The sequence below is a fragment of the Centrocercus urophasianus genome, unplaced genomic scaffold, assembly GCF_019232065.1.
Source record: "Centrocercus urophasianus isolate 14NV4802_14NV808 unplaced genomic scaffold, USGS_Curo_1.0 seq_17, whole genome shotgun sequence".
Taxonomy (NCBI): domain Eukaryota; kingdom Metazoa; phylum Chordata; class Aves; order Galliformes; family Phasianidae; genus Centrocercus; species Centrocercus urophasianus.
This window is the reverse complement of record NW_024884722.1, coordinates 19,613,354-19,641,213: the sequence shown is the minus strand read 5'-3', so window position 1 is coordinate 19,641,213 and position 27,860 is coordinate 19,613,354. Positions and strand designations below refer to the sequence as shown.

The 27,860-nt window shown below is 41.7% G+C and overlaps 1 protein-coding gene across 3 annotated transcripts in view; it reads right to left on the bottom strand.

Annotated features, from left to right (window-relative positions):
• ZSWIM8 (zinc finger SWIM-type containing 8) overlaps window positions 1–27,860 on the bottom strand; it is a 76,310-nt gene that overhangs the window by 18,380 nt on the left and 30,070 nt on the right. For all 3 annotated transcript variants that reach the window (XR_006168705.1, XM_042818005.1, XM_042818004.1), the window contains exons 4-23: window positions 26,839–27,011; window positions 24,997–25,104; window positions 22,592–22,673; window positions 21,441–21,561; window positions 20,881–21,082; window positions 19,964–20,139; window positions 15,631–16,639; window positions 13,832–13,963; window positions 12,727–12,906; window positions 10,899–11,082; window positions 10,252–10,350; window positions 9,208–9,332; window positions 7,702–7,933; window positions 6,491–6,643; window positions 5,603–5,825; window positions 5,123–5,412; window positions 4,460–4,683; window positions 3,686–4,168; window positions 2,926–3,094; window positions 1,023–1,196 (exon numbers count right to left, since the gene is read on the bottom strand). Coding sequence is in view for 2 of the 3 variants with exons in the window: in XM_042818005.1 (XP_042673939.1) it covers window positions 1,023–1,196; window positions 2,926–3,094; window positions 3,686–4,168; window positions 4,460–4,683; window positions 5,123–5,412; window positions 5,603–5,825; window positions 6,491–6,643; window positions 7,702–7,933; window positions 9,208–9,332; window positions 10,252–10,350; window positions 10,899–11,082; window positions 12,727–12,906; window positions 13,832–13,963; window positions 15,631–16,639; window positions 19,964–20,139; window positions 20,881–21,082; window positions 21,441–21,561; window positions 22,592–22,673; window positions 24,997–25,104; window positions 26,839–27,011 (4,539 nt within the window). In the remaining variant the exon portion in view is untranslated. The remainder of the gene's footprint in view (window positions 1–1,022; window positions 1,197–2,925; window positions 3,095–3,685; window positions 4,169–4,459; window positions 4,684–5,122; window positions 5,413–5,602; window positions 5,826–6,490; window positions 6,644–7,701; window positions 7,934–9,207; window positions 9,333–10,251; window positions 10,351–10,898; window positions 11,083–12,726; window positions 12,907–13,831; window positions 13,964–15,630; window positions 16,640–19,963; window positions 20,140–20,880; window positions 21,083–21,440; window positions 21,562–22,591; window positions 22,674–24,996; window positions 25,105–26,838; window positions 27,012–27,860) is intronic.

Sequence of the window (27,860 nt, the reverse complement as noted above, 5' to 3'; positions counted from 1 at the left end):
ATTTTGCAAGCGAGGCTACCTAAATCAAACTACTTAGCTGCAAAGACAACAGGCCAACAGCAAGTAGCAGTAGCATCAATTTGCAGACTTTTCCCTAATTCCACTAGCAGCTCTTCAAACAAATTCTCCAATTTAAACAGTTTTAAAATACTAACTGGAGCTATGTAATGCAAAAAGTCTCTTTTGATCTTCCAGACCCTCTTCCTTCATCTTCCTGTCTGTTATTCAAGCTATCAAAATGCCTTCCATGGCTTACTACTTACCCCTGTGATGCTTCCTATGAACATCTGCACCCCCTCCTGACTGGACAAGTTACTTTCTTCTCTAGCTTTAACAAAAAAACTCAGGCAATTTCCATACAGTCTTCAGTTTCTTGCCGTTTCTCTTCCTTTGCTGCCCTGCAATGGCTCCTCTAATCTTAGCAGGGCCCCTCCTCCCTCTCTAAGTACCTGCTTTGTTGGGCTCTCAATTTCACTATATACAAATAGCTTACTGCAGCCTGTGCTCAAGCACAGACACCAGGACTGACATTCTTGCACAATGGTAATTTCAGGCACAGACTCTCCTCTTAATTAGTGTAACTGAAAAAGGAATACTAATTACACACACTCACTTCTTGTCAGTCTTCAACAGCCTGGTGGAAGAGGCACAGGGAACATGCCTCTGTGCATGTGAAGACTGAACTGGTATTGTTAAAAGAGGTGTGCCTGCACCACCCACGAGCAGCAGGAACTAAACTTCTTTTCACAGACACCTCCACAGAGCTCTATCCAGACTCCTCCAAAAAACACTAGTCGAAGGGCAAGCCTCTTTCCAATACTAACCCACTTAACTTTACCGCTTACTCCCATAGCTCTCAACACTTCAACCTCTATTTAAGACCATGAATTGGCTTTCCCCATGTAGCTAGGATATCATCCTCCTCAACAAGTGCAGCAGCAAGTTGCCAAACAGTAAAAACCTGTAGCCCTGCCCTGAATCCTTCTCCAGGGGGCCACAGAAACCCACTTGGCCATCCTTACCAACTTGGTATGCGGAGTGGAGGTAGTGCAAACCCTGGGGGCTCACAGGCTGGCTGTGCTGCTCATCCTCAGCAGGAAACCCCCCTGTAACAAGGGAGTTGGGCTGTGAGGACAGAGATGTCAAGGAAGCCCCTTGAATTGCTGGGAACGTTGATCCTGCATGGACACTTCCTACTGAAAAGAAAGCAAAACAGCAGCATTAGGACTCACCAACCAAAGCCTAAGAGAAGTTTTCTTTGGGCTCACGTACTGTTCTCTTATCCTAAGTAAAACAATACAAAAACTGAAAAACACAGACTTGCAAGTAAAATACAATGAGCTAAAAATGTCTCTATTTTGTTTGCAAGCAGGACCTAAGCAAGTTGATCAGATGCTTGCCCATCTCTTCTGCTGTATACCATGGGTATGCACATGACATGTGTTTCACATGTTAAACACATGTATTGACTCAAAAGTCTTTGCAGTTACTAAATGATGTCTGGTTCTGATTTCTTATTCATGTATGTGAATGTGCCCATCAACATCTGGTGAGAAACTGCTGAGAAAACAAATCACCCAACAGGAACAATATTTTCTCACAGGAAGTCCAACATTGCAAGGTTCCTCCAGCTCTAAGTTACGACACCATCAAGATACTATGTGGGAAGAGAGTTACTAGAGGCTAGCTGCCAGTTGACCCTCATGAAGAACTTCTCCTGTACACCTTGGCAGCAGGTATCTACAGTAAAAACTGCAAGGAAACTTCAGAAGATTCTCTCCCCTTCAGACACTGAACAATACAGACAAATTTAAGGAAAATTACAGAAAAATCCATTACATTATGTCACATAAGCTTGTAAATTTTGACAGCAGTTAAAATTAAGTCACTAAGCTGTATTCTGACAAGGGACTCAAGTTAATCTTTGCTTCTCAAGAAATGCATGGAGAGCATTTTTTTTTTTTTATTTTATTTTTCAATGTTTCCTAGTGAATGGTTGTATACCTGAGAACAATACGCCTCCCAGGACAGATCTGTCTAACCTCCTCAGCCAAGGAGACACAAAGTGCCAAACGACCCACAAAGTGGGGAAAATCCATGCTACATTTGACATTTGGCCAGGAGAACAACCCACAAGAATTAACTGAATTGTTGCCAAAGCTCAGTTGTCACCATGTGGCTATGTTCTTCAGGAACAGCAAGACACTATTTTAAGAACTGAAAGTAGAAGTTTCTGAAAGCCTTAAACAATGGCAACTGGAAAGGGTGGGGTTGTTTTTTCCTTTTGTTATTTTAAATGCTCCAGCATGAATTAACAGTTCAGTTAAGAACTCAGTCAGCATCAGCAATTCCAATGCTGCATGCTGCTTGAAGGGTCTTCACCACTGTTCTAGCCCCAGCACAACATGTAAGCACTCTTTCAGACCACTATTGATGTGATTCTGCCACAGCATCCGCCCTCCCTACAGAAGTTCTACATTTCAGGTACTGGATGCCTCCAACTTCTTAGGGTGGGAAAAATATCCATCAGTGCTACTGTCTTCTCCTTGCATGCTCTCCCAAAAGAATCACAAGTCTGCTCGTTTGTGCTCATCTTGTCCTAAGGAATGGACACTGAGGGCTAAAACTTCAAGTAAGTTAGAGGTCAGAAGACCAGGAGGTCCATGGAATTGAAGTCTCAGAGTTGAAAATAATGCTGTACATTTATCAGACATCAGTTAAAGCTCCACTAGGTAAATAAGGCCTCATTACAAATCTCAGTACCACTGAGCAGGCGCATCTTTAGGCAGTGGTGGATTTGGTCAGAGTTCAGGGCAAGAACCCTTGTCCCAAGTGATGTAGGTAAGGAGCAGGGCTTGGAGGAGTACAGCTAGGAGACACAGTAGCAAACGTACGCTACGCACAATGCAGGGCTGTAACACTTACTCGCTACATTGGAAGACAGTGACAGTCCAGTTTCACTGTGGTAGGGATGCACTGCTATCTGTGTCATGGATGGGACTGGCACACCAGGGAACGACACTGCAGTAGCTGCCAATGATGGTGTTGTTACCGAATAGGGGTACTGCGCTCCTATGAATGCTGGATGGACACTCTAAAATAGACAACAAATAACGGTCATGCCTGCTGTATCTCACCATTTCCAAGTCCGAAATACGATGCCCCCACACTAGCCTCAAAAGCAGCGGAAGTCCAATTACAAAGAGGAAGCATAGCAAGAAGCAGCCCAGTAACTATTTTGCACCACATGACTACTACAACTGCTTGTTCCTCCTCCATTTAAATCTGATTACTTTGCACAAAAGCATTCCAAGAACTTTCATAAATAGAGACTAAAATAACCTTTAATTTTCCCTTTGTACTTTCTATTTAGTTTCAAGATAACAAGGCTTCTGTCATAGCGTGTGTTCTGAAAAACTACTGTGTAATAAAAATTAAAACCTACTAATATCTTTCATATTCTTTCAAGACTTTACATGCACCTACAGAAGGCTCTTTATCAGATGAGAAGCTGAGCCGGAGAGCCAAAGCTGGCATCGCAAACCAGTAAGAGAATACATACGCCAATCTCAAAACACAGCCAAACAGCTAGGGAGAGCCCCACGCTCCCCCCAGCTACACATACTCCCTCTGGAAGCAGTTACACAAAATTTCTGTAAATGAGTGAGCTGCAGGCAAGACTCACCTGTGGGTACGCTGAGCCAGGCACTGGGAAGACAGCTGGACGTGGCATGTGCTGGATAGTGTGTCCAATATACTGGGGATTACAGGGAATGTGAGTCTGAAGGGTGGTGTAAGGGTGGAGGCCCTGCGTGTGTGTATGCGCCATTGCCGGTCCTGCCATCGTATGCTGCTGGTACATGGTTGACCCCATAGAGATTACTGGCACGACCGTTGCTGCTGCGGTTACTGCAGCTGCCACTGTTACTGTGGTTGGCTCAGTGGTCACCCGGTTGTCTGTCAACCCACGAGCTGCTTCTGACACAGCCCGTGCACCACCGGCACTGCAGCCAGTGGCACCTTCTCTCTGAGCTGGAGTCCCACCAACAATCTGTTCATAAAGCCAGTACCACTGGTGAGCTACTTCAAAGAGAACTTCTGGGTAAACGCCACCTCCCTTGGCTGCCTCTTCTACTGCCATACAGGCCTTTTCCAGCATCAGATTGTCCTGAAGGCAGAGGAGAAAAAAACCAAACAAACAAGTGACTAAAGAAGAAACAGGAACACAAGAACACAAATTACAACAGGAGAAAAGTTATAAGGCACTCTAAAATGAACAAAGCTATTTGGGAGCAGCTAGATCACAACTGTGCAGCAGAATAGCCAGAGCTATTCACAAAAGACAAACCTACAGAACTGAGACTAAGGGCTGTTCTGTAGCAGACAGGTGCCAATCCCATAAGTAACAGTACGTCCCTGATGCTGGAAACCAGCCTGTTAGCCCCCATTCAACACTCACCTGTTCCTTGCACTGCACCAGAGCCCTCTGGATCTCATTTGGATTCAGGGCATGGGCGTGGGGCAGGCAGCTGAGTGCCAGTTCAGCAGCTGCCCTCACCATGTTGGAGTCTCTGGCCCGTGAGGCTCTGTCTGCCAATGATGCCACCTCTGGGGGGGTCAGATGTCCATCCCAACACTCCACTAAGATGTTCAGGGCTGCACTACCAATCTCCATGGCCTGCCCTAAGAGTAAAAGAGAAAACTCTCACACTACTGACCATGCCCACAGAAGTTCCTGCCAGCTTTCCCTCAACAGGGGGTGCACTCATCACTTTCTTCAGTTATGCAACAGAGTACTGTTGCTCACCTTAGGCTGCAAATCAAATAAAATGCTCTTCTTCCCAAAACACAGAACAGGGAAAAGCCCTTGATAACGAAGCAGTGAGTGAAGGTATCATTATTAAAATGAAGCTAAAGATGTATGCGAGGCAGTGAGATGAACTTGAAAGAGTCTAAGGCTCTTCAGAACTGAAACAAAACTGCACAAGTCACTAGTGCTTAGCCTGTGCTACTGCCATCTGTGCTTTACATGGCTGCCACAGCATCATCAGCTTTGGGAATTAGCTCACCCCCTGCCCTTTCCTGCCCCAAAGCCAGCCTCCCAATTACGTTCTGCTGTAACCTGTGATCCAGGAGACATGGGAGGAGTAAGTTCGAGAGAGCCAGTTGGGAGACACAAAGTTGTGCAGCCCTAGTGCATACAGCCCAATCTCAAAGGCGCAGAGGTGAAGGTTGCGGTGTGGTCCCTGGTGTCCACCACTGGAGGAAGGGTGGGTGAAGATGGAGGTACTGCTGTTTCCACCTGCTTTGATAAGGACTGTCTTGGCCAATTCAAAGTAGAAGTGGGCAGCTGCCTCTGAAGGCTGGTTCGGGACATGAGGAGCATGGCTTTCCAGCCGCCTCCCTTTATACCTAAAGAAAACAAGAGAAAATTTTCAGAGAGCAATGGTACTCCAAGTTCTCTAACTCAGGTGCAAAGTTCTTATCTTTAGGGTCCACAGAAAACAAAGAAACTCTCTCAGGAAAGTATTTCCTAATGCACACATGCTAGTTTTCCGACATCAGGGAAGGCTGCCTCTCTGCATCATGTACTATTCATTACCTGCCAACTTCCACAGTCTTTGCACGGGCTCCCCCACTGGCTCTCCTACTGCCACTGGAAGAGGAAGATCCCAGTGAATCACTTGAAGAACTACTGATGCTGTCGCTGTCTTGTCCTCGGCCCCAAGATGTTGCTGCCCATCCCCCACGTAGGGGACGCCGACTGAGTGTTGGAGAACTGTCAGAGGTAGTTTCAGGAGCACTGCTGTCAATACTAGCCATGCCTACAACACCAGAGCACATACAGTAATGTCAACAGGTGCACCTCATGCATCACCGACAGTCATGTCAGTGAGTTTAACACTGCAAACTGGATGAGAAGAAATCAGTTTGGCCACAGATATCACTTTGAAGTTCTTGGATTAAAAAGCAGAAAAGTCTGAGAACAGTGTTTCTTCATTTTCCCCTTAACACAGTATCTCAGCCACTCTCTCCATCCGCTAAGCTTACGGCAGAATATAACAAGATGCAAATATACAAACAAACTTAAGATCTATAGATGCCCTCCTGGTGCAGGCTGCACAGTTTATACAAAGGTTTTCCATAACCTGAAGAGAAGTGCGTCAGGCAGCAGCTCCCCTAAATTTGTTTCTAGACCCAGGAGCACAGTGCTCTGCTCCCTGAAAACAACAAATATTCTATTCCAGATATCTAGTCCATTACCCAGAACATAGCTGCTGTGAGAAATGCATGCACATGGTAAACTGCAATTCATTAGAGGCTGGGGAGGAAATCTGTGGATCAAAACCTTTTTTTTCCATGCCAAACAACTCAAAGATAATCAACTGCTCCTGTAGTATAGGAAAGGCTGACAAGCAGAATGAAAGAGCAAGGGAACAATTGAAATCTCAGCACGGTACCCAGCAGAGCACTAGGTGTTAGTTACTACCTGTGTGTTTCTTCTTCTGCCTGACAGGTGAACCCCAACATCTTCCGTTGTATCCACCTCGGTTTCCAAGGGCCAGACGACTGGGGACCTTTCCTTCCTGTTTCAAGACAGTGGATTCCCCAGCTGGCTCACAGGGGGACCTCTGAGAGCTCTCTGCATAAACAGGACAGTGACAAGCTAATTATTACAATTTCTTTCTGCATCTTTAAAATTATCAAAAGATGCAAGATTTTTAGAAATTTGGGTGTATTTATGAGCAGGATTATCTCAATTTTTTCTGCATTAAGCATTTCATCAGATAGTAGGCTAAAAACACTGAAACTTAACACAAAATTTGTAAAATTTGCTGCAACTGTGCAAATTTACAGTAAAAATGCTCCAGCAACCCTAACTTTATTGTACCTATCCTCAGCTACAACTCATCTCTATGGGAAGGATTAAGTGAGCATCCACTCTCCTGCACGTAATGCTTGTAACCGAAATGCAAGCACAGTGTATGGGAACTACTGAGTCACGGCCTGAACCTCTGATTGATCACCTGAGGTGAGCCATGAGTCAGCCAGAGGAGCACAGGTGAGGGCAATTCAGCTGTGCTGCCGGAAGGAGTGGAGCCAGCCTCCACCCCTCCTAGACCTATTTAAGAGTTGGCTACCAGTGGGGAAGGGTCTCATCTGGAGATCTGCTCTGCTGGAGTTTTCTAAGTGAGCCCAGGATATGGGTAAGCTTTATATCTATTCTCTTTGTTATCATAATTTGCTTTGCCAAACTCTCTTGTTTATTTTGTAATTATAACATCTTAATATTCATTGATTATACACACAGCTAGAAGAAAATCATACCATTCATCTCTAATGATCTTCAGCAATTTATCTTGCATGAATGCATCTGACTCAGTTTGTAACTTTTTGAACACTGCACCTCTGATACAAGCCTAAAAGATGGAATCATAGTGGTTTTACAGTAACTGGCTAACACGGCTGGCTCAAGACAGGAAAGCCTGAAAATTAGCTTGAATTTCTAAGCAACAACAACGTGTACAGAAATGGATTCAAGCAAACAACGGAGGAAATAACATTCCAGTAACCACCAAGAAACCAGGTGGTGATATAAATCATTCTGACTACTATTCAACACAGTTGTGAATTTATGGTTTAGGTTTTACATGGATGACCAAAGGGTTTCAAGCATAACCTTTATAAATCATCTCTTACCTTGTGAACTCTTCTCCACAAAAGTCTCAGGACTGCTCTGAACTGCTGGGCTTACACCAGCTTGCTGAGCAACTGAAGTCCCTGGAAGCTGCTGGATGGCTGCAGTAGACTGGGCAGCATGTTTGGAAGGAGACTTTTGGTTTGCTACTGTAGGCTTGCTGGAAGAGTAGAAGGAACTCAGAGTCTGTGGCTTATGAGTCTGACTCTCTCTGTCCAGAAGTTTGTCTAAAATCTTTAACAGAAAGAAAAAAATTATATAAAAAAGCTTTTCAGATGGATAAGAGAACAGGCATTATACTAATAAATAGTGGGAAAGTACCACATCATTTCTTGGAAGACTATAAACTCCACTTAACTGGAGAAAAAAAGAGAATGCTTTTCCAGTAAAAGGAGCAGCACTTCTTCACACAGAAGATCAGCTAGGCACAGTTGAGAGCCATATGGCCTGCACTGCAACAGTTCATTTGTACTCAGTAATATCCCCATTTTCACTTCAAAAAAGCCACTGCCTGCACTTGAAAAACACCTGAACTGACATTACAGAAGCAGTTCTGCCACATCAAGGACAGAACAGAGGATTCTACATTTAGTGTCTGTCATTATATGTTCTTAAGTTGAAGTCATTAAATTTCCATGCTCAACATCCAAAACTCCTGTCACACAATTACTAAGAAACTGGCAAAGCCACTTCAAACTTTCAGACACTAGAGAAATTGCCTCCCACCAATGCACAATAACAACACCTTCTTCACTTTATTTATTACAGAACTGGGGAACAAAGCTTGACCGCATTATTTTTTGTGTTTGTCCAATTCTACTCTTTGTTCTATACATGGAATGAACATCACATGTCTGATAGAGCACTTATTTTTAGATGACTGATATCAGAACCTCCCTGTTCACCCTCATTGCTGAGAAGAGTATAACAAAAAAGCTTCAGCTTTAGGTGAGAGAAATACATTAACAGTATTCTTACTGGGAGAAGTGCTTCTGGATAAGAACGATAAATAAAAACTTTCTTGAAGCTTCAACAATTTTTTATAAGTTTTTTTGTCTAAGTCATGAAGTGGGAGTAGAGTTGTACCCTCTTTTGCATGAGCCATTAAGGCACAGTGGATTGAACTTGTGTATAGAATGAGAGATTAAAAAGAAAACAAAATGCTGCAGCAAAACAGAACTAATCCCCATATAACAGATACAGAGCATACTGGAAACCCCTGGGACAGAAACCTTGTTTTAGCAGCCAAGTAAAAGTATAAGCTACAGTCAGAAAGCATCTCTCAACTGGAGCTTAAGAAACCTTTGGTAGGAGCGCCTCTTCCAGGACAATGCATACTGTGCAGTCAGATTTTGCCTCAGTAAGAGAACATACAAACTAACCATGTGCTTGCAAATCATCAGTGCACAACACAGTGACTTATGCTCACCGGGAAAACTCTGCAATCCATCAAAACACAGTCACAGTTTACTCTGCATCTCTATGTCCCCTTTTAAGGGGAGGCTCACCTTCTTCAGCTTCGATTGATCATCCTTGTAGGTAATCATCAGAGCTAGTGCCAGATCTCCTTTCTCCCTTCGAGTGCCTTCACACAACAGAGGATGTTCTGCTTCACTGACAGTTGTCTTCATGCCTACAGGCCAGAAAAGAGAGGGATGAAAAGGCAAGTGAGCCCATGGGAGTACACTGCATCCTTAGCAACATATATACATATGAAGAAGAACTTTTCCCATTTCTCTGTTAACTTCAGAAATAGGTCATGAATAAACAGGAGTGACCGTATGCCCCCAGAATACCAAGCACAGTACAACTGTCAGAGCAATATGATCAGAACATGCCATAGAGAGGAGGCCAGACACGTCCACAACTTCATCTTGAAATACATTTTTCCAATTTCTGCAGATGCTACAAAGCCAGCATTTCTGCTCCATACATCTTTGTCCTTTCAGAGATAAGGCAACAGAGGACCAGTCTTGTTTAACCCATTCTATTCCTAATTTTGCATGCAGCTTTATAACAGGCATACATTACTACCAACAGAATAAGCATAACTACTGCTTTGTCACTGAAGCTGTTATAAATGAGAGGTAGGAATCCAATATTCTAAGATCTTGAATTACATGATACTGCTTAATAATTCTGCTAATCTTTCACCATCATTGTCTAATCTCTTCTGAATGATTGCCTCTTTTTTTTCCTCTGAAACTGCTCATCTTCATTAAAGCAATACATCTTCCATCACAAGAGATCAAAAATAAAACTAAGATACCACTACTACTTTAATGGTACATCCAGTTCCTGCCCCATATTACCCTTCCTTTTTCTTTTTTTTTTTTTTCTACAGCTTTCCCAAGGCACCTCAACCTGGCATGCAGAATCGTTCTGCATCTAGTTCTGACAAACCATGCAAACACTTTCATTTTTGTACCAAATTGGAACAAGCTATTTTTTTTTTTTTACCTTTTACCACCCAAAATAAGGGAGAAGATGCAGAACACAGATAAGAAAAGCTTCTTCTTGTAAAAAAAAAAAATAAATAAAAAAATTCTTACCAAGAGCAGCAACAGCTGCTTCAAAACCAAGTTCTTCATCTCCAGGCATTTCATTATTCCAATTGCGACTTGGAGGTCTACAGCCTGTAGGAGAAACCACTGAAAGAAGACAAGAGAATTAGTGCTCAGCTTTCAGAAGTAGGATCTCAGGGTAGCAGCTGTTTCTGAGAGCTTTCTAAATTTGCAGAGCTTCCCATGCTCCTATTCCTAATCTTTGTATCAGTTTCAAGACAATACCTTGTTTTTCTTCCCTTTTTCATCCTCTAAACTCAGAAGGCTCCTTAACCAGGCAGGAACATCACCAAGTCATCTAATCTCAGAATGTTGGTTTCTTTTTTTAAATCCTGCACTTATATTATCTTCCACTGAACATAACCATCATAATAGCAGAAAAGTCAATCATTTTAACCATTTTAAAAAAGCAGACAAGCACTGCTGGAATATGGTAAGTTTTCAGTTGCTTCTGAATGTAAAAAGAAAGAGAATTTATATCTCTGGAGCAACATGGAAGCAAGAGCAAGCAACAGTGTGGGAAGAATCAAGATTAAGTTATTATATATCCAGTAGACGTTTTCTGTTTGAAAACCCCTCAAGACCTGGAATCTCAAAAGATTCCCTTTGCACGTTCAAGCCAATGTACACAGTACCTGGAGTGCACAGGACATCAAATATAAAGCTAGCCAACATGAGAGGCAGGACAGGACGATAATCACACAGTGTTCCTTCTCGCAGTTCTTCAGCTCTTCCTCGAATAGTATTCATCTCATTAGTGACCAAGGGAATCTTCTTCAAGAGGGCTGCAATCTCAGACTCCTGATATGCCAGCTTCACCTGGCAGTAACCACAAGGGAACAGAAGAAGCTGTCATCAGCACCATTTTTCCCTATACATACGTTGAAAGTATGGCAATAGTTTTTATTGGTCCATCACCTTACAGCAGTTTTTAGCACCCAATTCTTTCCACAGTGAACGCACATCACAGAATCATCATAGAATGGCTTAGGTTGTACGGAACCTTAAATCTTCAAACCTAGTTCCAAGCCCTCCACCCTGGGGAGGCTTGCCAACCACCAGATCAGGTTTTCAAGTTTAATATACATCTTGACCCACATTTATACACAGCCTCCTTCTTCACTCAAATTATCACTGTTGAGCTATCAAAGGAACAGCAGGAGAAGCGTTTGACTAGATAAGGCACTACAGAAGTGATGACACGTACAAAAAAAAAGGATGCTAAGCTAAGAAGTACACTCATTACATACAAGAGGGATTGACTAGAGAATAACAGCACAGGGTGGCAACAAGTACAGCATACCAGGGTGAAGACCTACATTTTAATACTCTATGCAATTTCTGCATTCGTTCTATTTTGAAAATTTGAAAGTGATTGTTTTCTCTGAAACAGCATAGGTAGCTTGTGACTGCCAATCTCACACTTAATCTTGTAATCAGACTGTAAGAAGTACAGATAATTAGTGTAACAAGTGTACTTGGTGAATTACTAGCAATAATACACATCTCCAGGGACTGCTCAACACTGCATTCAAAGCAATGCGGCTGTAAATCAAATAGACAAGGTCTTAACTGAGTACTTCTCTTTTCTAAACAGGAAGCCTAGTAGTAATTAGGCAGTGTCCAAAACTATATATCTGCAGTGTGCACATGAGCATATGCCAACAAATGCAATGTCACAAAGAGCAACAAATTTTCAAACATGAAAGAATTGTAGCAGTACACCCTAAGAAATATATTTCAAACTATTTCATCAATGCAAGTATAGACAATTCAGTTTACAAATGGTTGTTTTTTTCCTCCTAAATTGTCCAAGCAAACTGGAAACATACTTAAGATAACAAGAAGTAAACTGCTGCGTTTAAAATAAAATACTCATAAAATATGCCATTCTCATTTAAACACTTTCAAGACTCTACCTTCCCACGAAATCATAGGCCTTTTGGCAAGGATGTCTGGTCGTCATTTCAGTGAAGGACAGCCCCAAATGAAATGATATTTCTAATCAAATTTCTGGTAAATCAACACATGCTTGGGATTTGTGGACAGCCCATTTTGTCTCAGTATAAACAATTTTTAGAGAACATATTAAAAAATGACCTAGCTTCAAGAATTTAAATGGGAACCATAAGCATCACAACTTCCTGAAAGGAGGTTGTGATGAGGAGGGGTTTGGCCTTTCTCCCAGGCAACCAACAAGATTAGACATAAGGAAAAACTTTTTCTCTCAGAGTGGTCAGGCACTGGAATGCCCTGCCCAGGGGGTCACCATCCTTGGCAGTGTTCAAGAGGCATCTGGATGAGGAGCTACAAGATATGGTTTAGTAGCTTGAGGTAGCAATGGTAATGAGAGGACAGTTGGACTAGGTGATCTTGTAGGTCCTTTCCAACCTTATAATTCTATGATAAGCATTCAAGCAGCACAATGTTTATCATGGATACTGCCTTTAAAATGTTCTTTACCTCTAGTGCTTTTGTAGAGGCAGGCGGTCTCTGCAGCTCCAGAGCAAACATTCCTATTCGGAAGGCCAGGTTGTGGTACTCCAGCCGCTCACTCAGTACAGTCAGCAGGAAAGCAGCTTTGGACAAGGTGTTGGTTGCCATCCATGTTTGCTTGCTGGTTGATACCTTGTTCTTTTTGCCCTGTTTGACAAAGAGTTTGTAACAGGATGCTTTCTTAAACATCCTAAATGATGCTATGCCCGCCTTCCTATTCTTTGCAATAACAAGAGACAGAAGAAAAAAAACACATTTAGAAGTGATTTCCTTTGCTGAAGAATAACAAATCCCAGTGGTTATTAACCACCATCACTCCTCCCCCTATCTCATCTCAGCACAACATGATAAAGAGTTGGCCTTTGATGACATGCATGTCTGGTATTGGACCGATGCTGTGCAGGCAGATGCTGCATGCCTGGTTTGTTCCAGGGGAACTTTTCTTTAAACTGCTTAGTGCCACTACAACTAATTTTCCAGAAATTTATGCTTTCTTCTTTCCTATCCAATCCTGCATTCTAAAACAGCAAAGCTCCTAACATTTCCAATGCGCATTATGAAATAGCACAGTAAGAAAAAGACTAAGAAAGAAACATATGAAACAGGCAGGTCACCTGCACAAATCTACACAAAAATCAAGACTTATTGCTGTATAATCTCATAGCACATAGTAGCAGGTATCTCTTAAACAAAACATTCTTTGAAGTTGATGTTAAACAGGATGCTTTATCCCGTTAAACAGGATGCTCAACCAGATTCAAAACAGGTTCCTAAAAAAACTGCAGCTCTTAACAAACCAGGTTGAGGAACTTGTAACAAAACCAGAGTTTCTTAAAAGTTCAAACGCAAGCTGAATGGCCTCTTACATTTTTTTCTCCTTTATATTCCTTCACAAGTGCACAGTGATCAGGTATGTCAATGACACACCAACACATCAGGTATGTTAGTGACAACATCAATGAAGGGACCTGAATCACAATACACAAGAAACGCCTAGGAATGCTGATGTACCCATCCCACATCTTTATTCTGTTTTACCCTCCATCCCCAAAACTAGGTAAGTATTCTCTACCTTAGTTGGTGGCTGCTCCACTTTGAGATCTGGAGGGTTGGCTAATAGGTCCCTGGCAAGTTCTACAGTTAAGCGACATGCTTCATTGCTGTATCCATGTGCATACAGGGCTTCTGCACAGGCAAACAGGATCTGTAAGAAAGAACAGGTAATCATATTCAAATCACACACCTTCAGGCTAGAGATAGCCTGCTCAAACCAATCCTCTCAAAGTCTTGGTAAAACACAATTCGCAATTAATCTCAGCAGCAGGCACACTCAGTGAACTCCTTGCCTCAGCCTTCACCACCATTCCTTTAAGCACACCCCTAAAATGCTTATCGTGTACAAATAGTTCCTCCTTTCAAGTGCTATAAGAGATCAGAGAATAACTCAAAGGAAACTGACTATAACTGTTTCCATGTACCTCCTTTTTCACTGCTTGTCTATTTAGGTGTAAGCCCTGAATGTATATTGAGGTAATTACAGAAATGTGACAGTGTCTATTCAGATTGTCTCTGGTCTTCCAAAGAACTTCTGCTTATGCAGTTTGATAGATTTTTCCTCCTGGTGGGCACTCTTTGACCTTACTTATTTTGAATTTCAGCTCAATTTTTACAGAATCACATAATGATTGTAAAGGACCACTGTAGATCATCTGGTCCAAGAGCTCTGCTCAAGCAGAGACATCCAGAGCAGGCTATTCAAGTCCACGTCTGGACAATTTTTGATAAGACTCCACACCCGCTCTGGGCAGCCTCTGCTAGTGCACTGGACACCAAAGAAGTGCTTCTTGGTGTTCATGTGGAACCTCTTGTATGCCCATTGCTTTTATCCTGGCACTGGTACCACTGAAAAGAGCCTGGCTCTGTCTTCTTCACACCCTCCCTTCAGGTGTATCAGGACACTGATAACATCCCAAGCCTCCTCTACTCCAGGCTGAACAGTCCCCTCTCTCTCAGCCTCTTATCACAGGAATGATGATGCAGTCCCTTAATCATTTTGGTGGCCATCCACTGAACTCTGTCCAGCACGTCCAGGTCTCTCTTGTATGGGGGGATCCAGCAGAGGGGAAGGATTACCTCTCTTAACCTGTTGACAATACTTTACATAATGAAATCAAGAATATTTTGGTTTTCTTAGCAACAAGGGCACACTGCTGACACACGTTCAACTTGATATCCACTAGGACACTTAAATCATTTTCTGCAAAGCTGCTTTCTAGCTAGGTAGCACCCCCAACACATACTGGTGGCCTGGAGTTATTCCTTTCCAGGTGCAGGACTTTGCACTTCTTGTGCAAAGAGGTTCTTGTCAGCCCACATCTCCAGTCTGACCAGGTCTCTCTGGATGGAAGCACAACACTCTTGTGTATCCATCACTCCCCCCACTTCTGTGTTATCTATGAATTTGCACTCTATCACATCATCTAGAACATTAAGATGTTAAACAGGACAGGACCTGGTACTGATCCTCTGCAGTACTCTGCTCATTATTTTGCCTTGTATGAATGGCTAGAAAAAAGAAAACAGTTTTGCACACATTTGCAATATAGGACCAGCTAAAATTAGGACACAATTGCACAGTAGAAGGAAATTAAGTTTGTAGGAAAGCAAGTGTGGTACTTCCACATTAAGACTATAGATATCTCATAATATAATGGATTATGATATAATTAAGCCATATAACGATGGCTTAATAATCACCTTATATAAAAACATACTAGGTTAACTGCGATACCTGGAAGAGTGGAGAGAACATGAGGTTTGTAATACATGAAGAAAACTGAAAAACAGTGTTGTGAACTAGATTCTGCTCACCTCCATCCGGTTCTCCTGCTCCAGAGGCTTTATACCAGCAAACATATCCTGTTCCTCTTCATTTCCCCCTTCAGCTTTGTCATCATCTTCCTTGGCTACCTCTTGTGGATTCAGATAGTATACCTGGTAATCATCTTCCTCTTCTCCATCATCCCCTCCACCTGCCGCACCATTCTCCCCTACTTCTTCTGGCTTCAGGCTCACACCACCACTGTTCTCATCTGCAGAAGTCAGGTCATCATCACCACTACCTGTCTCTCCCACAGGATCCTTGGTTGATTTCTTGCCTGTGGAACTGCTCCTGACACTGGGCTCAGGTCCCTCAGAGAAGTACACCCCACCATCCTCCTCAAAGGCATCCCTGTAGCTCCTGCTCAGTGGGCTTTCTGTAAAACTAAACGTATTGCTGGCTTCTGCACCCAGAGCCAAGCTGCTGTCGTCCAGGCTCATCTCTGCTAAGTCTGGCTCCAGGGAGCTGTCTTCACTGCTCATGCGGCGTTTCCCACTATGCTTGCTGGTCAAACCTTTGCTCACTGGCAACTTAGCTTTGCCCACTGCAGTCTTATACACAGCTTTATCACCTTCTGCTGAAAGTCGTCGCAGAACTCTCTGCGGTGTTTCAGAGACGACTTTTCGCTTTCCAGTAAGTTCCTTTGGACGAACCGCTGGCTCCTGGGGTGAGGGACGCAGCCTGTCCCCAGGTTGCAGACATGGTCCCCCAGGCTCCTGTCCATGGGCTCTACCAGCCTCACAAGCAGCTTCTGCACACTGCAACCGGCAGCTCCTCTGTTGGATGGCTTTTACCCAACAGAATGAGTTTTTCTTGTCAGTGCTGCTATAGGTGATCCCAGGGATAGGATAAGCTTCCTCCCAGTTGAAGTAGCAGGCTTCCACTGCTGGCTTGAAACCCTGGAACAGCTTCTCCAGTGATTTCTTGTGCTGACCTCTCTTAACATTATCTATGACTTTTAGCTGCCACTGCCTGAGCTGGGAGCAAAGGTCCCTGCGCCTAAGAGAAGAAGAAAAAGAATAGGTTAGAGAGCAGACATAAAATGCACCAGCAACAAACTTCCTCTTAAACCACTCCTCTTGTTCAGAAAGCTCTTTTTTTGAATTAAGTATAGACAAGATCAGTAAGACGGCAGACTAGAAAAAGGAAACAAGTCTAAAAATAACCAATCCTAGACAGGCCCACAACATAGTGCCATGGCAAAGCGCTCTTGGAAGCATGCGTAAAATTGCACTGTGTGGCCTCACCTCCAGCACTTGAGTGCAGCTCTGGGTGCCACAACACAGGGACAGAAAGCTAACAGAGAGTGTCCAAAGGATGGCTAAGATGGTGACGGGTCTAGAGGGCAACGTGTGTGAGGAGCAGCTGAGGCCCCTGGATTTGCTTAGCAGAGGAGCTGAGGGGATCCCTCATGGCGGCTGCAGCTCCTCACAGGGAGCGGAGGGCAGCGCTGAGCTCTGCTGTGTGTGACAGCGACAGGGCCCAGGGAACGGCATGGAGCTGCGTCAGGGGAGGGCAGCTGGGGGTGAGGGAAAGGGTCTGCACCAGAGGGTTGGTGGGCATGGAACAGGCTGCACAGGGCAGCAAGCACAGCCTGAGTGCTGGAGTTCAAGTGATGTTCAGACACCGCTCTAAGACACTGGATTTGGATTTTGGGTGGCGCTGTGTGAAGACAAGATCTGGACTTGATTCTCATAGGTCACTTCTAACTTCTAGGATAAAACTATTTGTAGGAGATGTGAAACAGCACTGCTAACAACTCCTGTCAAGTACAACTGATACAGCCTGCCCAGAGAAGCGTTAAGCCACACAGGACCTCCCAGTCTCCCTCTCAGGCATGAATCTTTCTACCCTGATATGCCTATCTAAAATTTAATTTAGGCTGTAGCAGGCTATCCTCAGAAGACATAACTTTGCAAATCCTGTGTTTGCTTGCAGAACAAGCAAGACAAAAGTGTAATTAAGCCGGTAGGCTTAAATTCACCTCAATTGCACAGCAGTGTACGGGAACTGACAGGTCAAAGCATGAAGCAGTGATTGAGCACCTGGTCATGGGGTGTATCCAGCCCTGGGAGCACAGGTGCAAGCAATTCACCTGTGCAACTGGAAGGGGTAGACCCTAGTCCACCCCTCTCTAACCTCATTTAAGGGCTGGCCACCAAAATGGAAGCATCTCTACTTGAAAACAGCCTGCTTTGAGAGTTTTCCAGAGAGCTGTTATCCTCAGAAAGGGGTACCTGAAGGGGATTTACAGGAAAGCTAGGGAAGGACTTTTTAGAAAGGCACATAGAAAGGACAAAGGGAAATGGTTATAACCTGGAAAAGGGGAGATTTAGACCAGATATTAGGAAGAAATCCTTTACTGTGGGAGTGGTGAGGCCCTGGAACAGGTAGTCCATTGAGATTGTAAATGCCCTCTCCCTGGAAGCATTCAAGGCCAGGCTGAATGGGGCTTTGAGCAACATGGTCTAGAGGGAGGTGTCCCTTCCTATAGCAGGGAGTTGGAACTAAGTAATCTTAAAGGTCCCTTCCAACGCAAACCATTCTATAATGATTCTTTTTACCAAACTGTGCCCAATACCTTTCTCTGGTGACCTGAAAACCAGTCAGTGGCAGCTCTACCCTCTGCCTTATACCATACAAGCAGGTAGTCCCATGCCTCATGTTACCACAGGAAGGACAAAATATTTCTGCATTTTGCAGCTCCAAATCTCAGGTATGGCCTAAATAGACAAACAAGTTAGTCTGAATGGGTAACGATGTTTAGGTGATCTAATTCAATACGTTTCTAGAAAAGTCTTTGTGCCAAGTGTTTCAATAAACTGCTGTCCTGTTCCTGCCACAGATCTTAGAGATCTGAGGTACAAGCCCAACACTTAAACCCTCTTACCTATTGAAAGCAACAGAAAACAATGTCATCAAACAGCACAGAATGCTTCTATTTGTCTGAAGAAATTAATTACGAGGGAGCAGGCCATTAGAGCTTGAGGAAAGGATTTTCAGAAGTAAGAAAGAGGAGAGGGAATTACTTAGGAAAGGTAACATAAGGATGAGCACTTGCAATGAATTAAAAATGCAGTAGCAATTCTCCTTACAATTCACTGGAAAGGATATCAACGATGGATAAAAGAGGGATCTTCTCAGTGACTATTCAAATGCCAAGAGAACAGGAAATTAAGCAGAAGTATTTCAATTATGCATGAATTCAAGTAGATCTGAGCAATTTTGAACTGCACCAGATAGCTTGAACATGAATACACGTAGCTCTTTTATATACTTTATTAAAGGCTAAAACCTTTTCTGGTTTTTTTCCAACACAAGTCAATTGATGGTTTTGTTCATTTTAAACTTCATTCCCAGTTTTCTATAGTTTTTTACTTGTCTTCATCTCCTGTATTTAGATATTTCATATTGCAGACTGTACAAGACAGAAACTGCACCCATTTTAGCATCCCTGGTGTACCTTCTAAAGATAAGGCATTTTACTCATGTCACACAACAATTCACAAAAACCAAATGCTGTTCATGTGTAACTATTTTCATTTGCCCTGAAAAACATTTTCTGACCACATATATCACATTAGACTTACTCAGTATATTTTGCACTTCACACTTTATAGACTGCATATACTAAAAAAAATTTATCAGTGTTGACCACGGTACTCAACTTGAGCAATCAATAACTCAACTGCTAATCAAGTTGTACCACATAAAGATGGCAGTGATTTACCAAGGCATGATGTGATTCAGAAAACTGTCTAAGCTTTACAATTTTTCCTCAGGCTATCAAAAACACTGGCAAAAAAAATGATGCACCGGTGACACTGTTTGCCAATACACTCCAGAGAATAAGCTCCTTAAGAGCACAGAAAGCAAATAAGCAGTTTCTCTTGAAACAGAAAATCATTAATTACTGGGCTAAACAGAAATACATTAAAGTGTTGAACTGTTAAAATTAAAAAGCATTAAAATGTATTGTTAGCCTGTATTACCAAAGACACATTCTCCACTGAGACACTGAAATGCAGACATACACTTCTGTGTAAAGCAAAATGCCCAGAAAACAACATATTATTCACATTATGTGGAGTTGCTAGAAGTGAGCAGCAACAATAGTTAAAAGCAATTTGCTCTTAAACTGTAAACTGTAGTACACAGTGCAGGACTGTGTAATGGTTCAACAGTTTAACGAGGTAATGATACAAACACAACACGTCTACAGGAAAAAAAACTGTGCACACATATCACAAAACTGAATGAGAGATTGCAGTCCACTGCTTAAGCAGTCCTAGTTCCCATACAATAGCTGATTCTGTTGCTCACCTCTGTGGACTTATAGTTGGGTCAAGGACAGCCAGCCGCCAAAGAACCACCATCTCATCACACATACTTGCACAGGCATGAGCAGCTACTTCTGACTGCCCATTGCTGCGTCCCGTGTGCCCGCTAGCACTGCTGTGTGATGCAGACGTCCGCACGCTGTACCACCAGCCGGTTATCTGCAGAAGAAAATGTTCAGTGGAGCATTGTTGTGGCTAACATCCCTGCTCTCATCTAACTTCATAGCCACAGCAAAAAAGAAGCTTAGTTAGTACCATGTTTTCATGACTCCAAAATAACTATGAGCATTAAAGCAGTATTACTTCATAAGAACCTCTCAATTTGTATTTACTTTCGTTTACAAGGCACATATCTGCAGAACAAAGCATTCACAAGGTACTCTCTTGCTAAAGACCTTCACATCTGGAGGATGCATAATAAGGAAACCCGCACTGTATTTTATGTTACAAAGTATCACAAACTGTAAATAGACACCTTTTTCCTTATATTAATAAAATATGTATCAAAAAATTCACAACTCAAACACATCAAAACCAAAGAATATGAGATTTTACTGCCCAACACATTTCTTTACGTTTTGTCAAAATGACAGTACGTATGTGAAGTACTTTGTTTAGAAAAAAGTCATTACAATAATTAATCTTGACTAGCCAAAATCAAATCAAACGTGCTGAATAAAATAGTGCAGACTCCATATATTCCTACTTGAAAAGTTGAGGTATTTGGGGGATATAACGTTGCTGAGAGAACACTGAATCATCACAGGAGCAAAGGATAACAAATTTAGAGTGGAGAAGCAAAAGTTACTCAGAGATAAATTCTACAGATACATGGGGATCAGCCATTGACTCAGCTTCATTCTCTGGAATTTCTCCCTACGAGGCAAGGTGCTCAGGTACCTGCTCATAGTTCAGACACTGGTCAGTCAGAATCTCCAGCAAAGGAGCAGCGTTGCTATCCCGTCTCTTAAACATCTCCCGCACAATAGAAAGGAGGTTCCAGATTCCCTCAGGCTCTCTCCCTCGCAGGGGACGCAGAAGGCAGGCCCACTCAGCAGCAGCCGGAGGCTCCGTGGAAGAGAGATACATGGAATTCACATCACTGTGGATAAAACAGAAGCACGGGGTTTAAAATAAAAATAAAAAAAAGGCAAGCACAGCCACACAAAATCCTGAGTATATTCAACATCCAGAAGTGTGTTTGCATCCTAGATGGGACAGCCATGCTTAACTTAGAAGAGGAAACATATGATGAGACTGGGACCACCACACAAGGAAGGTATTGTGCAAATACAGTGTGCTCCACAATAGCAACACTGGACAAGCTACACAAAAATACTATTTCCTCAAAACTAGGCATCCTTTATACCATAGCACCATGAAAGGGTATACACCAAATAGTGAACAAATTTACAGATTACAGCAACATTTCTTTTTCTCTTCAGGAAAAGATCATTTACCTGAAAACAACAGGAGAGGGCCCACAGAATTTATGAAGGGTTTTCTTTATGTTGTCACTCAGGGTAGATTCATCTAGGTACCAGGTGCTTTGATCTGACGCAGAGGGTCCAGCAGTGGGATCTTGACACAAGAACACATACACAGGTTTTGAAGAGAGTTTTCTCGTTGTGCCCAACCACAGGGATTATAGAGAGCACAAAGCAGTCTTACTCAGTTTATTTCACCCACTGGAGAACTATCTCAAAATTATACTTACCTGAATAACTGGCAATGCTTAACTGGGAGACACGACTGGCATGCTGAAACAGCAGCAGTAGAGCCAGGTGGACTGGGAGAAACTTACAGATTATACCAACAGAAACCAATTAACTTCTTTGAGAAAGTATATGGACTTCTGTACTTGGGATAGGAAACCCCATGCACCAATACAGACTGAAAGTCAAGTTGCTGACTAGTTGAAATAGTTTAGTGATTACAGTAGGCACCAAGCTGAACACAAATGAGATAGGATTATAGCAGAGGGATACATAGGCGCAGAACACTGACCTACGAGGAGAGACTGAGGAAGCTGGGCTTGTTCTGACAAAGAAGAAGAGGGTGAGGGGTGATCATTAAGAGCCTACAGATACTTGGAGTCACAGATAAACACTTACTGGTAGTGCAAGATAACAGAAATAATTAAAAATGGAGTATTCATATTGGATATTAAGAAAACTCTGTACCAGAAGGGTAATGTAGCATTAAAATAGGAATACACTATAACTTCTCTGATAACTGAGACATGGCTAAGCTAGCCCAAGCCACAGCTAACTCATTAGAGTGTTACCAATAACCAACCTTCTACTCGAAAGGAGAGATTCATTCCAACCAACACTTCCTGGAACTAAAGTAGTTAAATAGAAAAATCTTCTGTTAGAAAAGTGCATTGTCTGATGCTGCCTTTCTTTGAATTTACTCCAAGGAGTCCATTACAGCAACAATTTCCTGCAGCTGCCCTACCTGCTTGCTTGTACTTAACCCTTTTCCTTGACCTTCACTTCCAATCCCAGACACTCAGTAACCTGCCAGTTCAGAAACTCAAGGCAATAGAAATGTATCTGTTTTCTGTCTTTAACACAGATTACTGAAATAACATATTACCCCAGGTTACCTGGGGCTCCACACACTGTGTTGATTGCAGTTGACTGAGAAGATAACAGTTCATCCAGCAAACGCTGAGCAGTTGGAAGAATCTGCAAACACAAAGGAAACTTTCAGTATAAACAGTTTTTCTTACCCTAATATAAACAGCCGACAATCTGCCTGGATTTTCCTAACTAAAGGACTCACAATATTTGTATCAAAGTCATCTTTTCAGAAAGAACGGTAGAGGGTGCTAAAGGTTCTACAAAGTAGTTGTTACACTTCCTTCTCTCTCAGAGCAAATACAACGTTCAAAGCTGACCTCCTACGTTCACACTCTTAAGTAGTACAGGAAAGAACCATAGGTTATCAGCTGCTTTCTCATTTCTTGAAGAGAAAGAGCAATACTACAGCTAATGTTGTGAGGTATGGAAGCGAGCACAGTCAATGTCACCATTTTCTTGCACTTGTAAATGTTCTATATTTCTTGTTCCTACATCATTTCTCTTAAAATCAAGCTGAAGGGAACAGAGGCGCAAACTGTAAGTTACATCTACACATAAGTTTTCAGGAGGACCTAGCTCATTTACCATGCTTTTCACAGAGAGACCATATATATTTTAACTTAGTCAGCAGTAAACTAATGCAATGTCAGCACAAAATGAATGCAGCCGTAGACTCCACTCAGTTCAGTGTGTAAGCAGAGAAGGCTCACACCTGACTGTGCAGTCCTGAGTAGACATACCCTTAAGGTGGCCTTTCTGAAAGTAAAGAAATGCATAGCAGGAAACTGTTCTTCCCTTATTTCAATCTAAGTCTGGGCTCGGAACTTAGATCCGCTTAGTCTTCGACATACCCACTTTAGTTTAGGAACATTTAGGAAGTTCGGATTTAAATGAATTGCAGCAGAAAGTCTGATATTTCCTCACCTCTCTCCATACAACAGCTGTGGACATTTCATATTTCTACAAAATAAAATCATGTGAATGGCCTACGCTAATCTTATAACATACAGTCAAGATTCAGGCCCAGTACATCAAAGTTCAGAAATATCAGAGACCAGCAATGAGACCGCTAGAACAGTTTGGGCCATGCCTTTCCTTTTTCAAGGGAATTACATAACAAAGATTAAGATGCATCTGCCAAGAAAACCTAAGCTTTTCTGTTGGGCAGCACTGTTTCAGACTATCTGGCAAGAGAGTAATAATTAAACTGTCCAGATGTATTGATTCACAGCTGGTACACATGAAAGGAAAAATATACCCTCCAAAAAGAAGCAGACAGAATACATGAAAGCATTATATCAAGCAGCTCACATGCTACCCAGGAAACTAGGAGCACCACTATCAACTTTTTAGTGCTCTTCTTTATTTAACATCAGACTAGTCACATAAAGCTTTGAGGCCCTAAGCAGGGAAGAGAAACTGTCTTTCATTTAACACAGCAAGAATCATACAGTATTGATGTTCAGCATCAAAAAAAGTGGTTTAGTTTAGTTGTTGAGTTTTCTTTTAAATCACCATTTTCATTTTATATTATTTCTTTGTTTCCTAAGAAGATTAGTATTTCTGATGGAAATTTAGAGGGTGTTGTATCAATAGAATATCTTAGTGTCCCAAGCATACTATCATAATACATCAGCACATGCTGACAGTAACGTAAGTCTTAGACATGATGCACACAATATTGAAATGAGACAAACTCATGCAGGGCAGTGTCTCTCAACCTCCTTCAGTTGAATAGGCATTAAATGTTGCCAAGCCCTTATATTTTTATTTTTCATGCAAACATTTCACAGTCACTTAGGTACATTGGCGCAATAAGTGTAAGCATTTTAGACAGATTACAGAAATGACCTGATCTTGAACTACTCTATTATTTAAAGAATAAAAGAGCAGATTTTGCCTTTAACTAACAATACGTAACGTCTGTTACTTTCCACAACCCGAATGATTCTTGCAAGATCACCGAGAGACTGCACTGGGGGAAGTTAAAAGGTCACCACTTGGGTGCATTAGAAAGTAGCTACCTGGAGCTACTTTTATATAAAACACATCCCCCCTAAGTAGTCTTATCCATTTAATCAACAACAACAAAAAAAAAACCACCAAAAAAAGAAATAACTTGACTTATTCTCACCAAACTTTTTCACCACCCTGTAGTTATTTTACTGTGTTTGAACTTTACTTCCTCAAGCTAATACACTTCTCTTTCTTCTTTTAAAGACACTTCTAATCTTTCACTCAGCAGCAGACAATTGTCAAATAATAGAATAACAAGCTTGAAAAGAGCAAGAACTAAAAGCCTTCCCAGCAACTTACAATCACATGGAAAAACCAGCCATCTTGTAACAAAAGACATCACATAAATTCATCCCAAATATCAGCAAGTGAATTTAACAAGAAGTCAGTCCTATTGATTGTCCCCATTTACCTGTTGTGGAAGTTCACTGATTAGGTACTGAGCAAATTTTTGCAATTGGTCTCTTTGTAGCCGAGACAAGGACTCAGAAACAGGTGCTCGTAAGCATACCGCAGATGCCTGGATAAAGAAGAGGATATATAAATTGTCATCTACAGATCAGGCATAATGAAGTGCCCACTAAGTGGACAAAGTGTCATGAACAGTGGCTATGCTGATGCATATCATGCTTGGTCTTTTCACGTCATTAAGCAGAGCACTGCTGATAAGATGCAAATAAGCTGTCTACGTTTTAGCAAAACTGTTTTTAAGAGTTTCTTGTCAAAGAAACTGCCTTAGCAGCTGTGCGTAAGATCTGTTGTTTCTAGCAATTGCACAAATACTGGCAGGGATTTTGCAAACAGTCCTCTAAAATGGGACATAATTCTTCAAGCCTCTGGCAAAGCAACCAACAAAGCACTGTGGGGGGCCATTTCACAGATTCACAACTGCCTCATTTATCTCACTACAGATTTTTTTTTCCCTTAAAACCAGCCTCTTCCCATATCTTCAAACAACAAATTATAAAATAAATATCGGTTTCTTAACTTTGTTCACTACATGGAATAAGAAGTACCAAATGGAACACAACCAAAATTTAACCTGGAAGGAGGAAAATGCACTTTGATAATAAGCATGCTTCTGATATCAATTTATCAGCAACAATATCCCTTGGCTTGTAATTTGCTACAAAGCAGCTAATATACACAAATACGAAAATGCTTTCACCGTTACCTTTCAGGTAGAAGAAAGGACTAGGCAGAAAGTGGTCATTTTTATCTTACACAGAGTTCAAATTTTGAGAGTAAATGCTGTTACTGAAAATTTTGAGTTTCAATATCCACTTTTAAAAATGAAGCTATTTTGCAACAGAACTCTTTTTTTTTTTTTTTTGACAACTTCTCTGCCTTAAGTACAGAAAGTGAATTGATATTCCAAAGACTACATCTAAGGATGAATTTAAGCCTATTATGATTGCTCATTGTGAAATGTTATCAAGTTTCATCAGGTTATTAGCACTCATTTAAAGAAATTGGAGTTGATCATAACGACGTTAGCTATAAAATATTCTGAAACAGTAGAAAACCTTCAGTTTATTTCAATCATCCACACTTCATCCTCCCTTAAAATAAATTTCTCATTGCTTCATAAAGACTGAAAAAATAAACAGCTATATAAGTCTGAACCCCCAGCTTGTATATTGCGTGTTGATTGTACCTGTTTTCACCTGAAATCTTTGGATTTAGGAAATACCTACTTTTTTTTAGCAGGAAATACCTACTTTCTCCTTTATACAAGGCCATGCAGAATGCTAGCAGTCAAGTAAAATTATAAAGATATTGAATGTTTGAAATCTACAGGTCAAAAATGACACCTGTCTGTCTCAGTATGAGTTAAAACGAATGGATGTAAATAAAGGCCAGTAGAGATCAAAATTACTTTCCTTCTGCACCCTCAGTGATCCTACAACCAGGTCTTTTAATAAAAGACTAACTATTGATGATCTTGCACTCCTTGCAGAACTGAGAAAGAATGAATAACTTTAGCATTTAAGTGAGAAACAGGAAGGGCCCAAAAAACAACTGTATCTACTCTGAGCAATTTGCACATTATCAAAGGACATTCTGCAGCTTAGAGTTTCAGTCAACTCACACTGCAGACTGCAACTATGAGTGCACATTTGCACAATCTGTAACCAAAAGGAGTGCCAAGAACAATTTCCCTAAACAGTGCTCATGTTGCATAAAATTGTAATGACAAGAGACTCAGAGAAGTGGATGCTGGGGGAGAGCAGAAGTGTACTTAAAGGCCTACATTGTGTATCCGGAAGAGACAGAGCGCCACGACGTGAGCGCACCATTTGGCCCCAGCACCACAGGTACAGCTGCATGATGTGATCCTGCATCGGTCAAACATCACTGCCACATTGTATGCACCTTTGGGTGACATCATCTGCGGGGGTACCACAGTGGCACTCAGATGGAAACCTGTTAAAATTCAAAAGTCCAGTTACTATTGTGATGCCTGGGAGACAGATTCAGATAGCATGAAAATTAAACTGTGCGCCATTTAAACAGCAAAATATATCTAGCAACAACACCTATACTGGGATGGGCATCAGTTTAGAGTCTCTAGCACTTCTTTCTTCCCAATCAATTATGGTAGAGTATTAGCAGAGAGACATAAGACATTGTAAAAGGTAAAAAGAAACCAAACAGATTTTAATATATTAATTCACATTTTACAAAGAAAAGCAGGACTGCTGAAAAGCGTGACTTTTTGATCACAGGATCAAAGTTAGGCTATACATACTTCAAGTATGACCTCAATTAAGCCCAGCAACAGTGCAGAACAGGTTAGGTGACTTCTTGAGAATTACTTCCAACTCTGTCAATTTTCACTATTTTGTAGGGCACTAAAGAAGGCAGCACTTGTGCCTCAATACTTACTATTAACTTGTGTCTTCAAAAGCTACCAATTTCTCTTAAATCACATACCTACTTACACTGTTGCAAAAATCCTATTTTTGTAAACCATGTACTGAGAAAACAACAACAACAAAAAATCCTACTTGCTTAAACTAGAATAGACAAAAAAAAAAAAAGAAAAAAATCAAAAACAACACTTAAAAGAATCCAGCCCCGCTATTCAGTGAACAAATACATGGATTATAAATCTAATTTCAGGCAAAATAACAAAACATTTCAACAAGCCTTGGCTTTATGTAATCTCATATGCTATGCATCCCAGTTGTGCATGCAATGAGTCTTCCTCTACAGCCGAGGGTCATCCAATGGCACACATATTACAAGCAGGAAAAGGCCATCAGGAACATG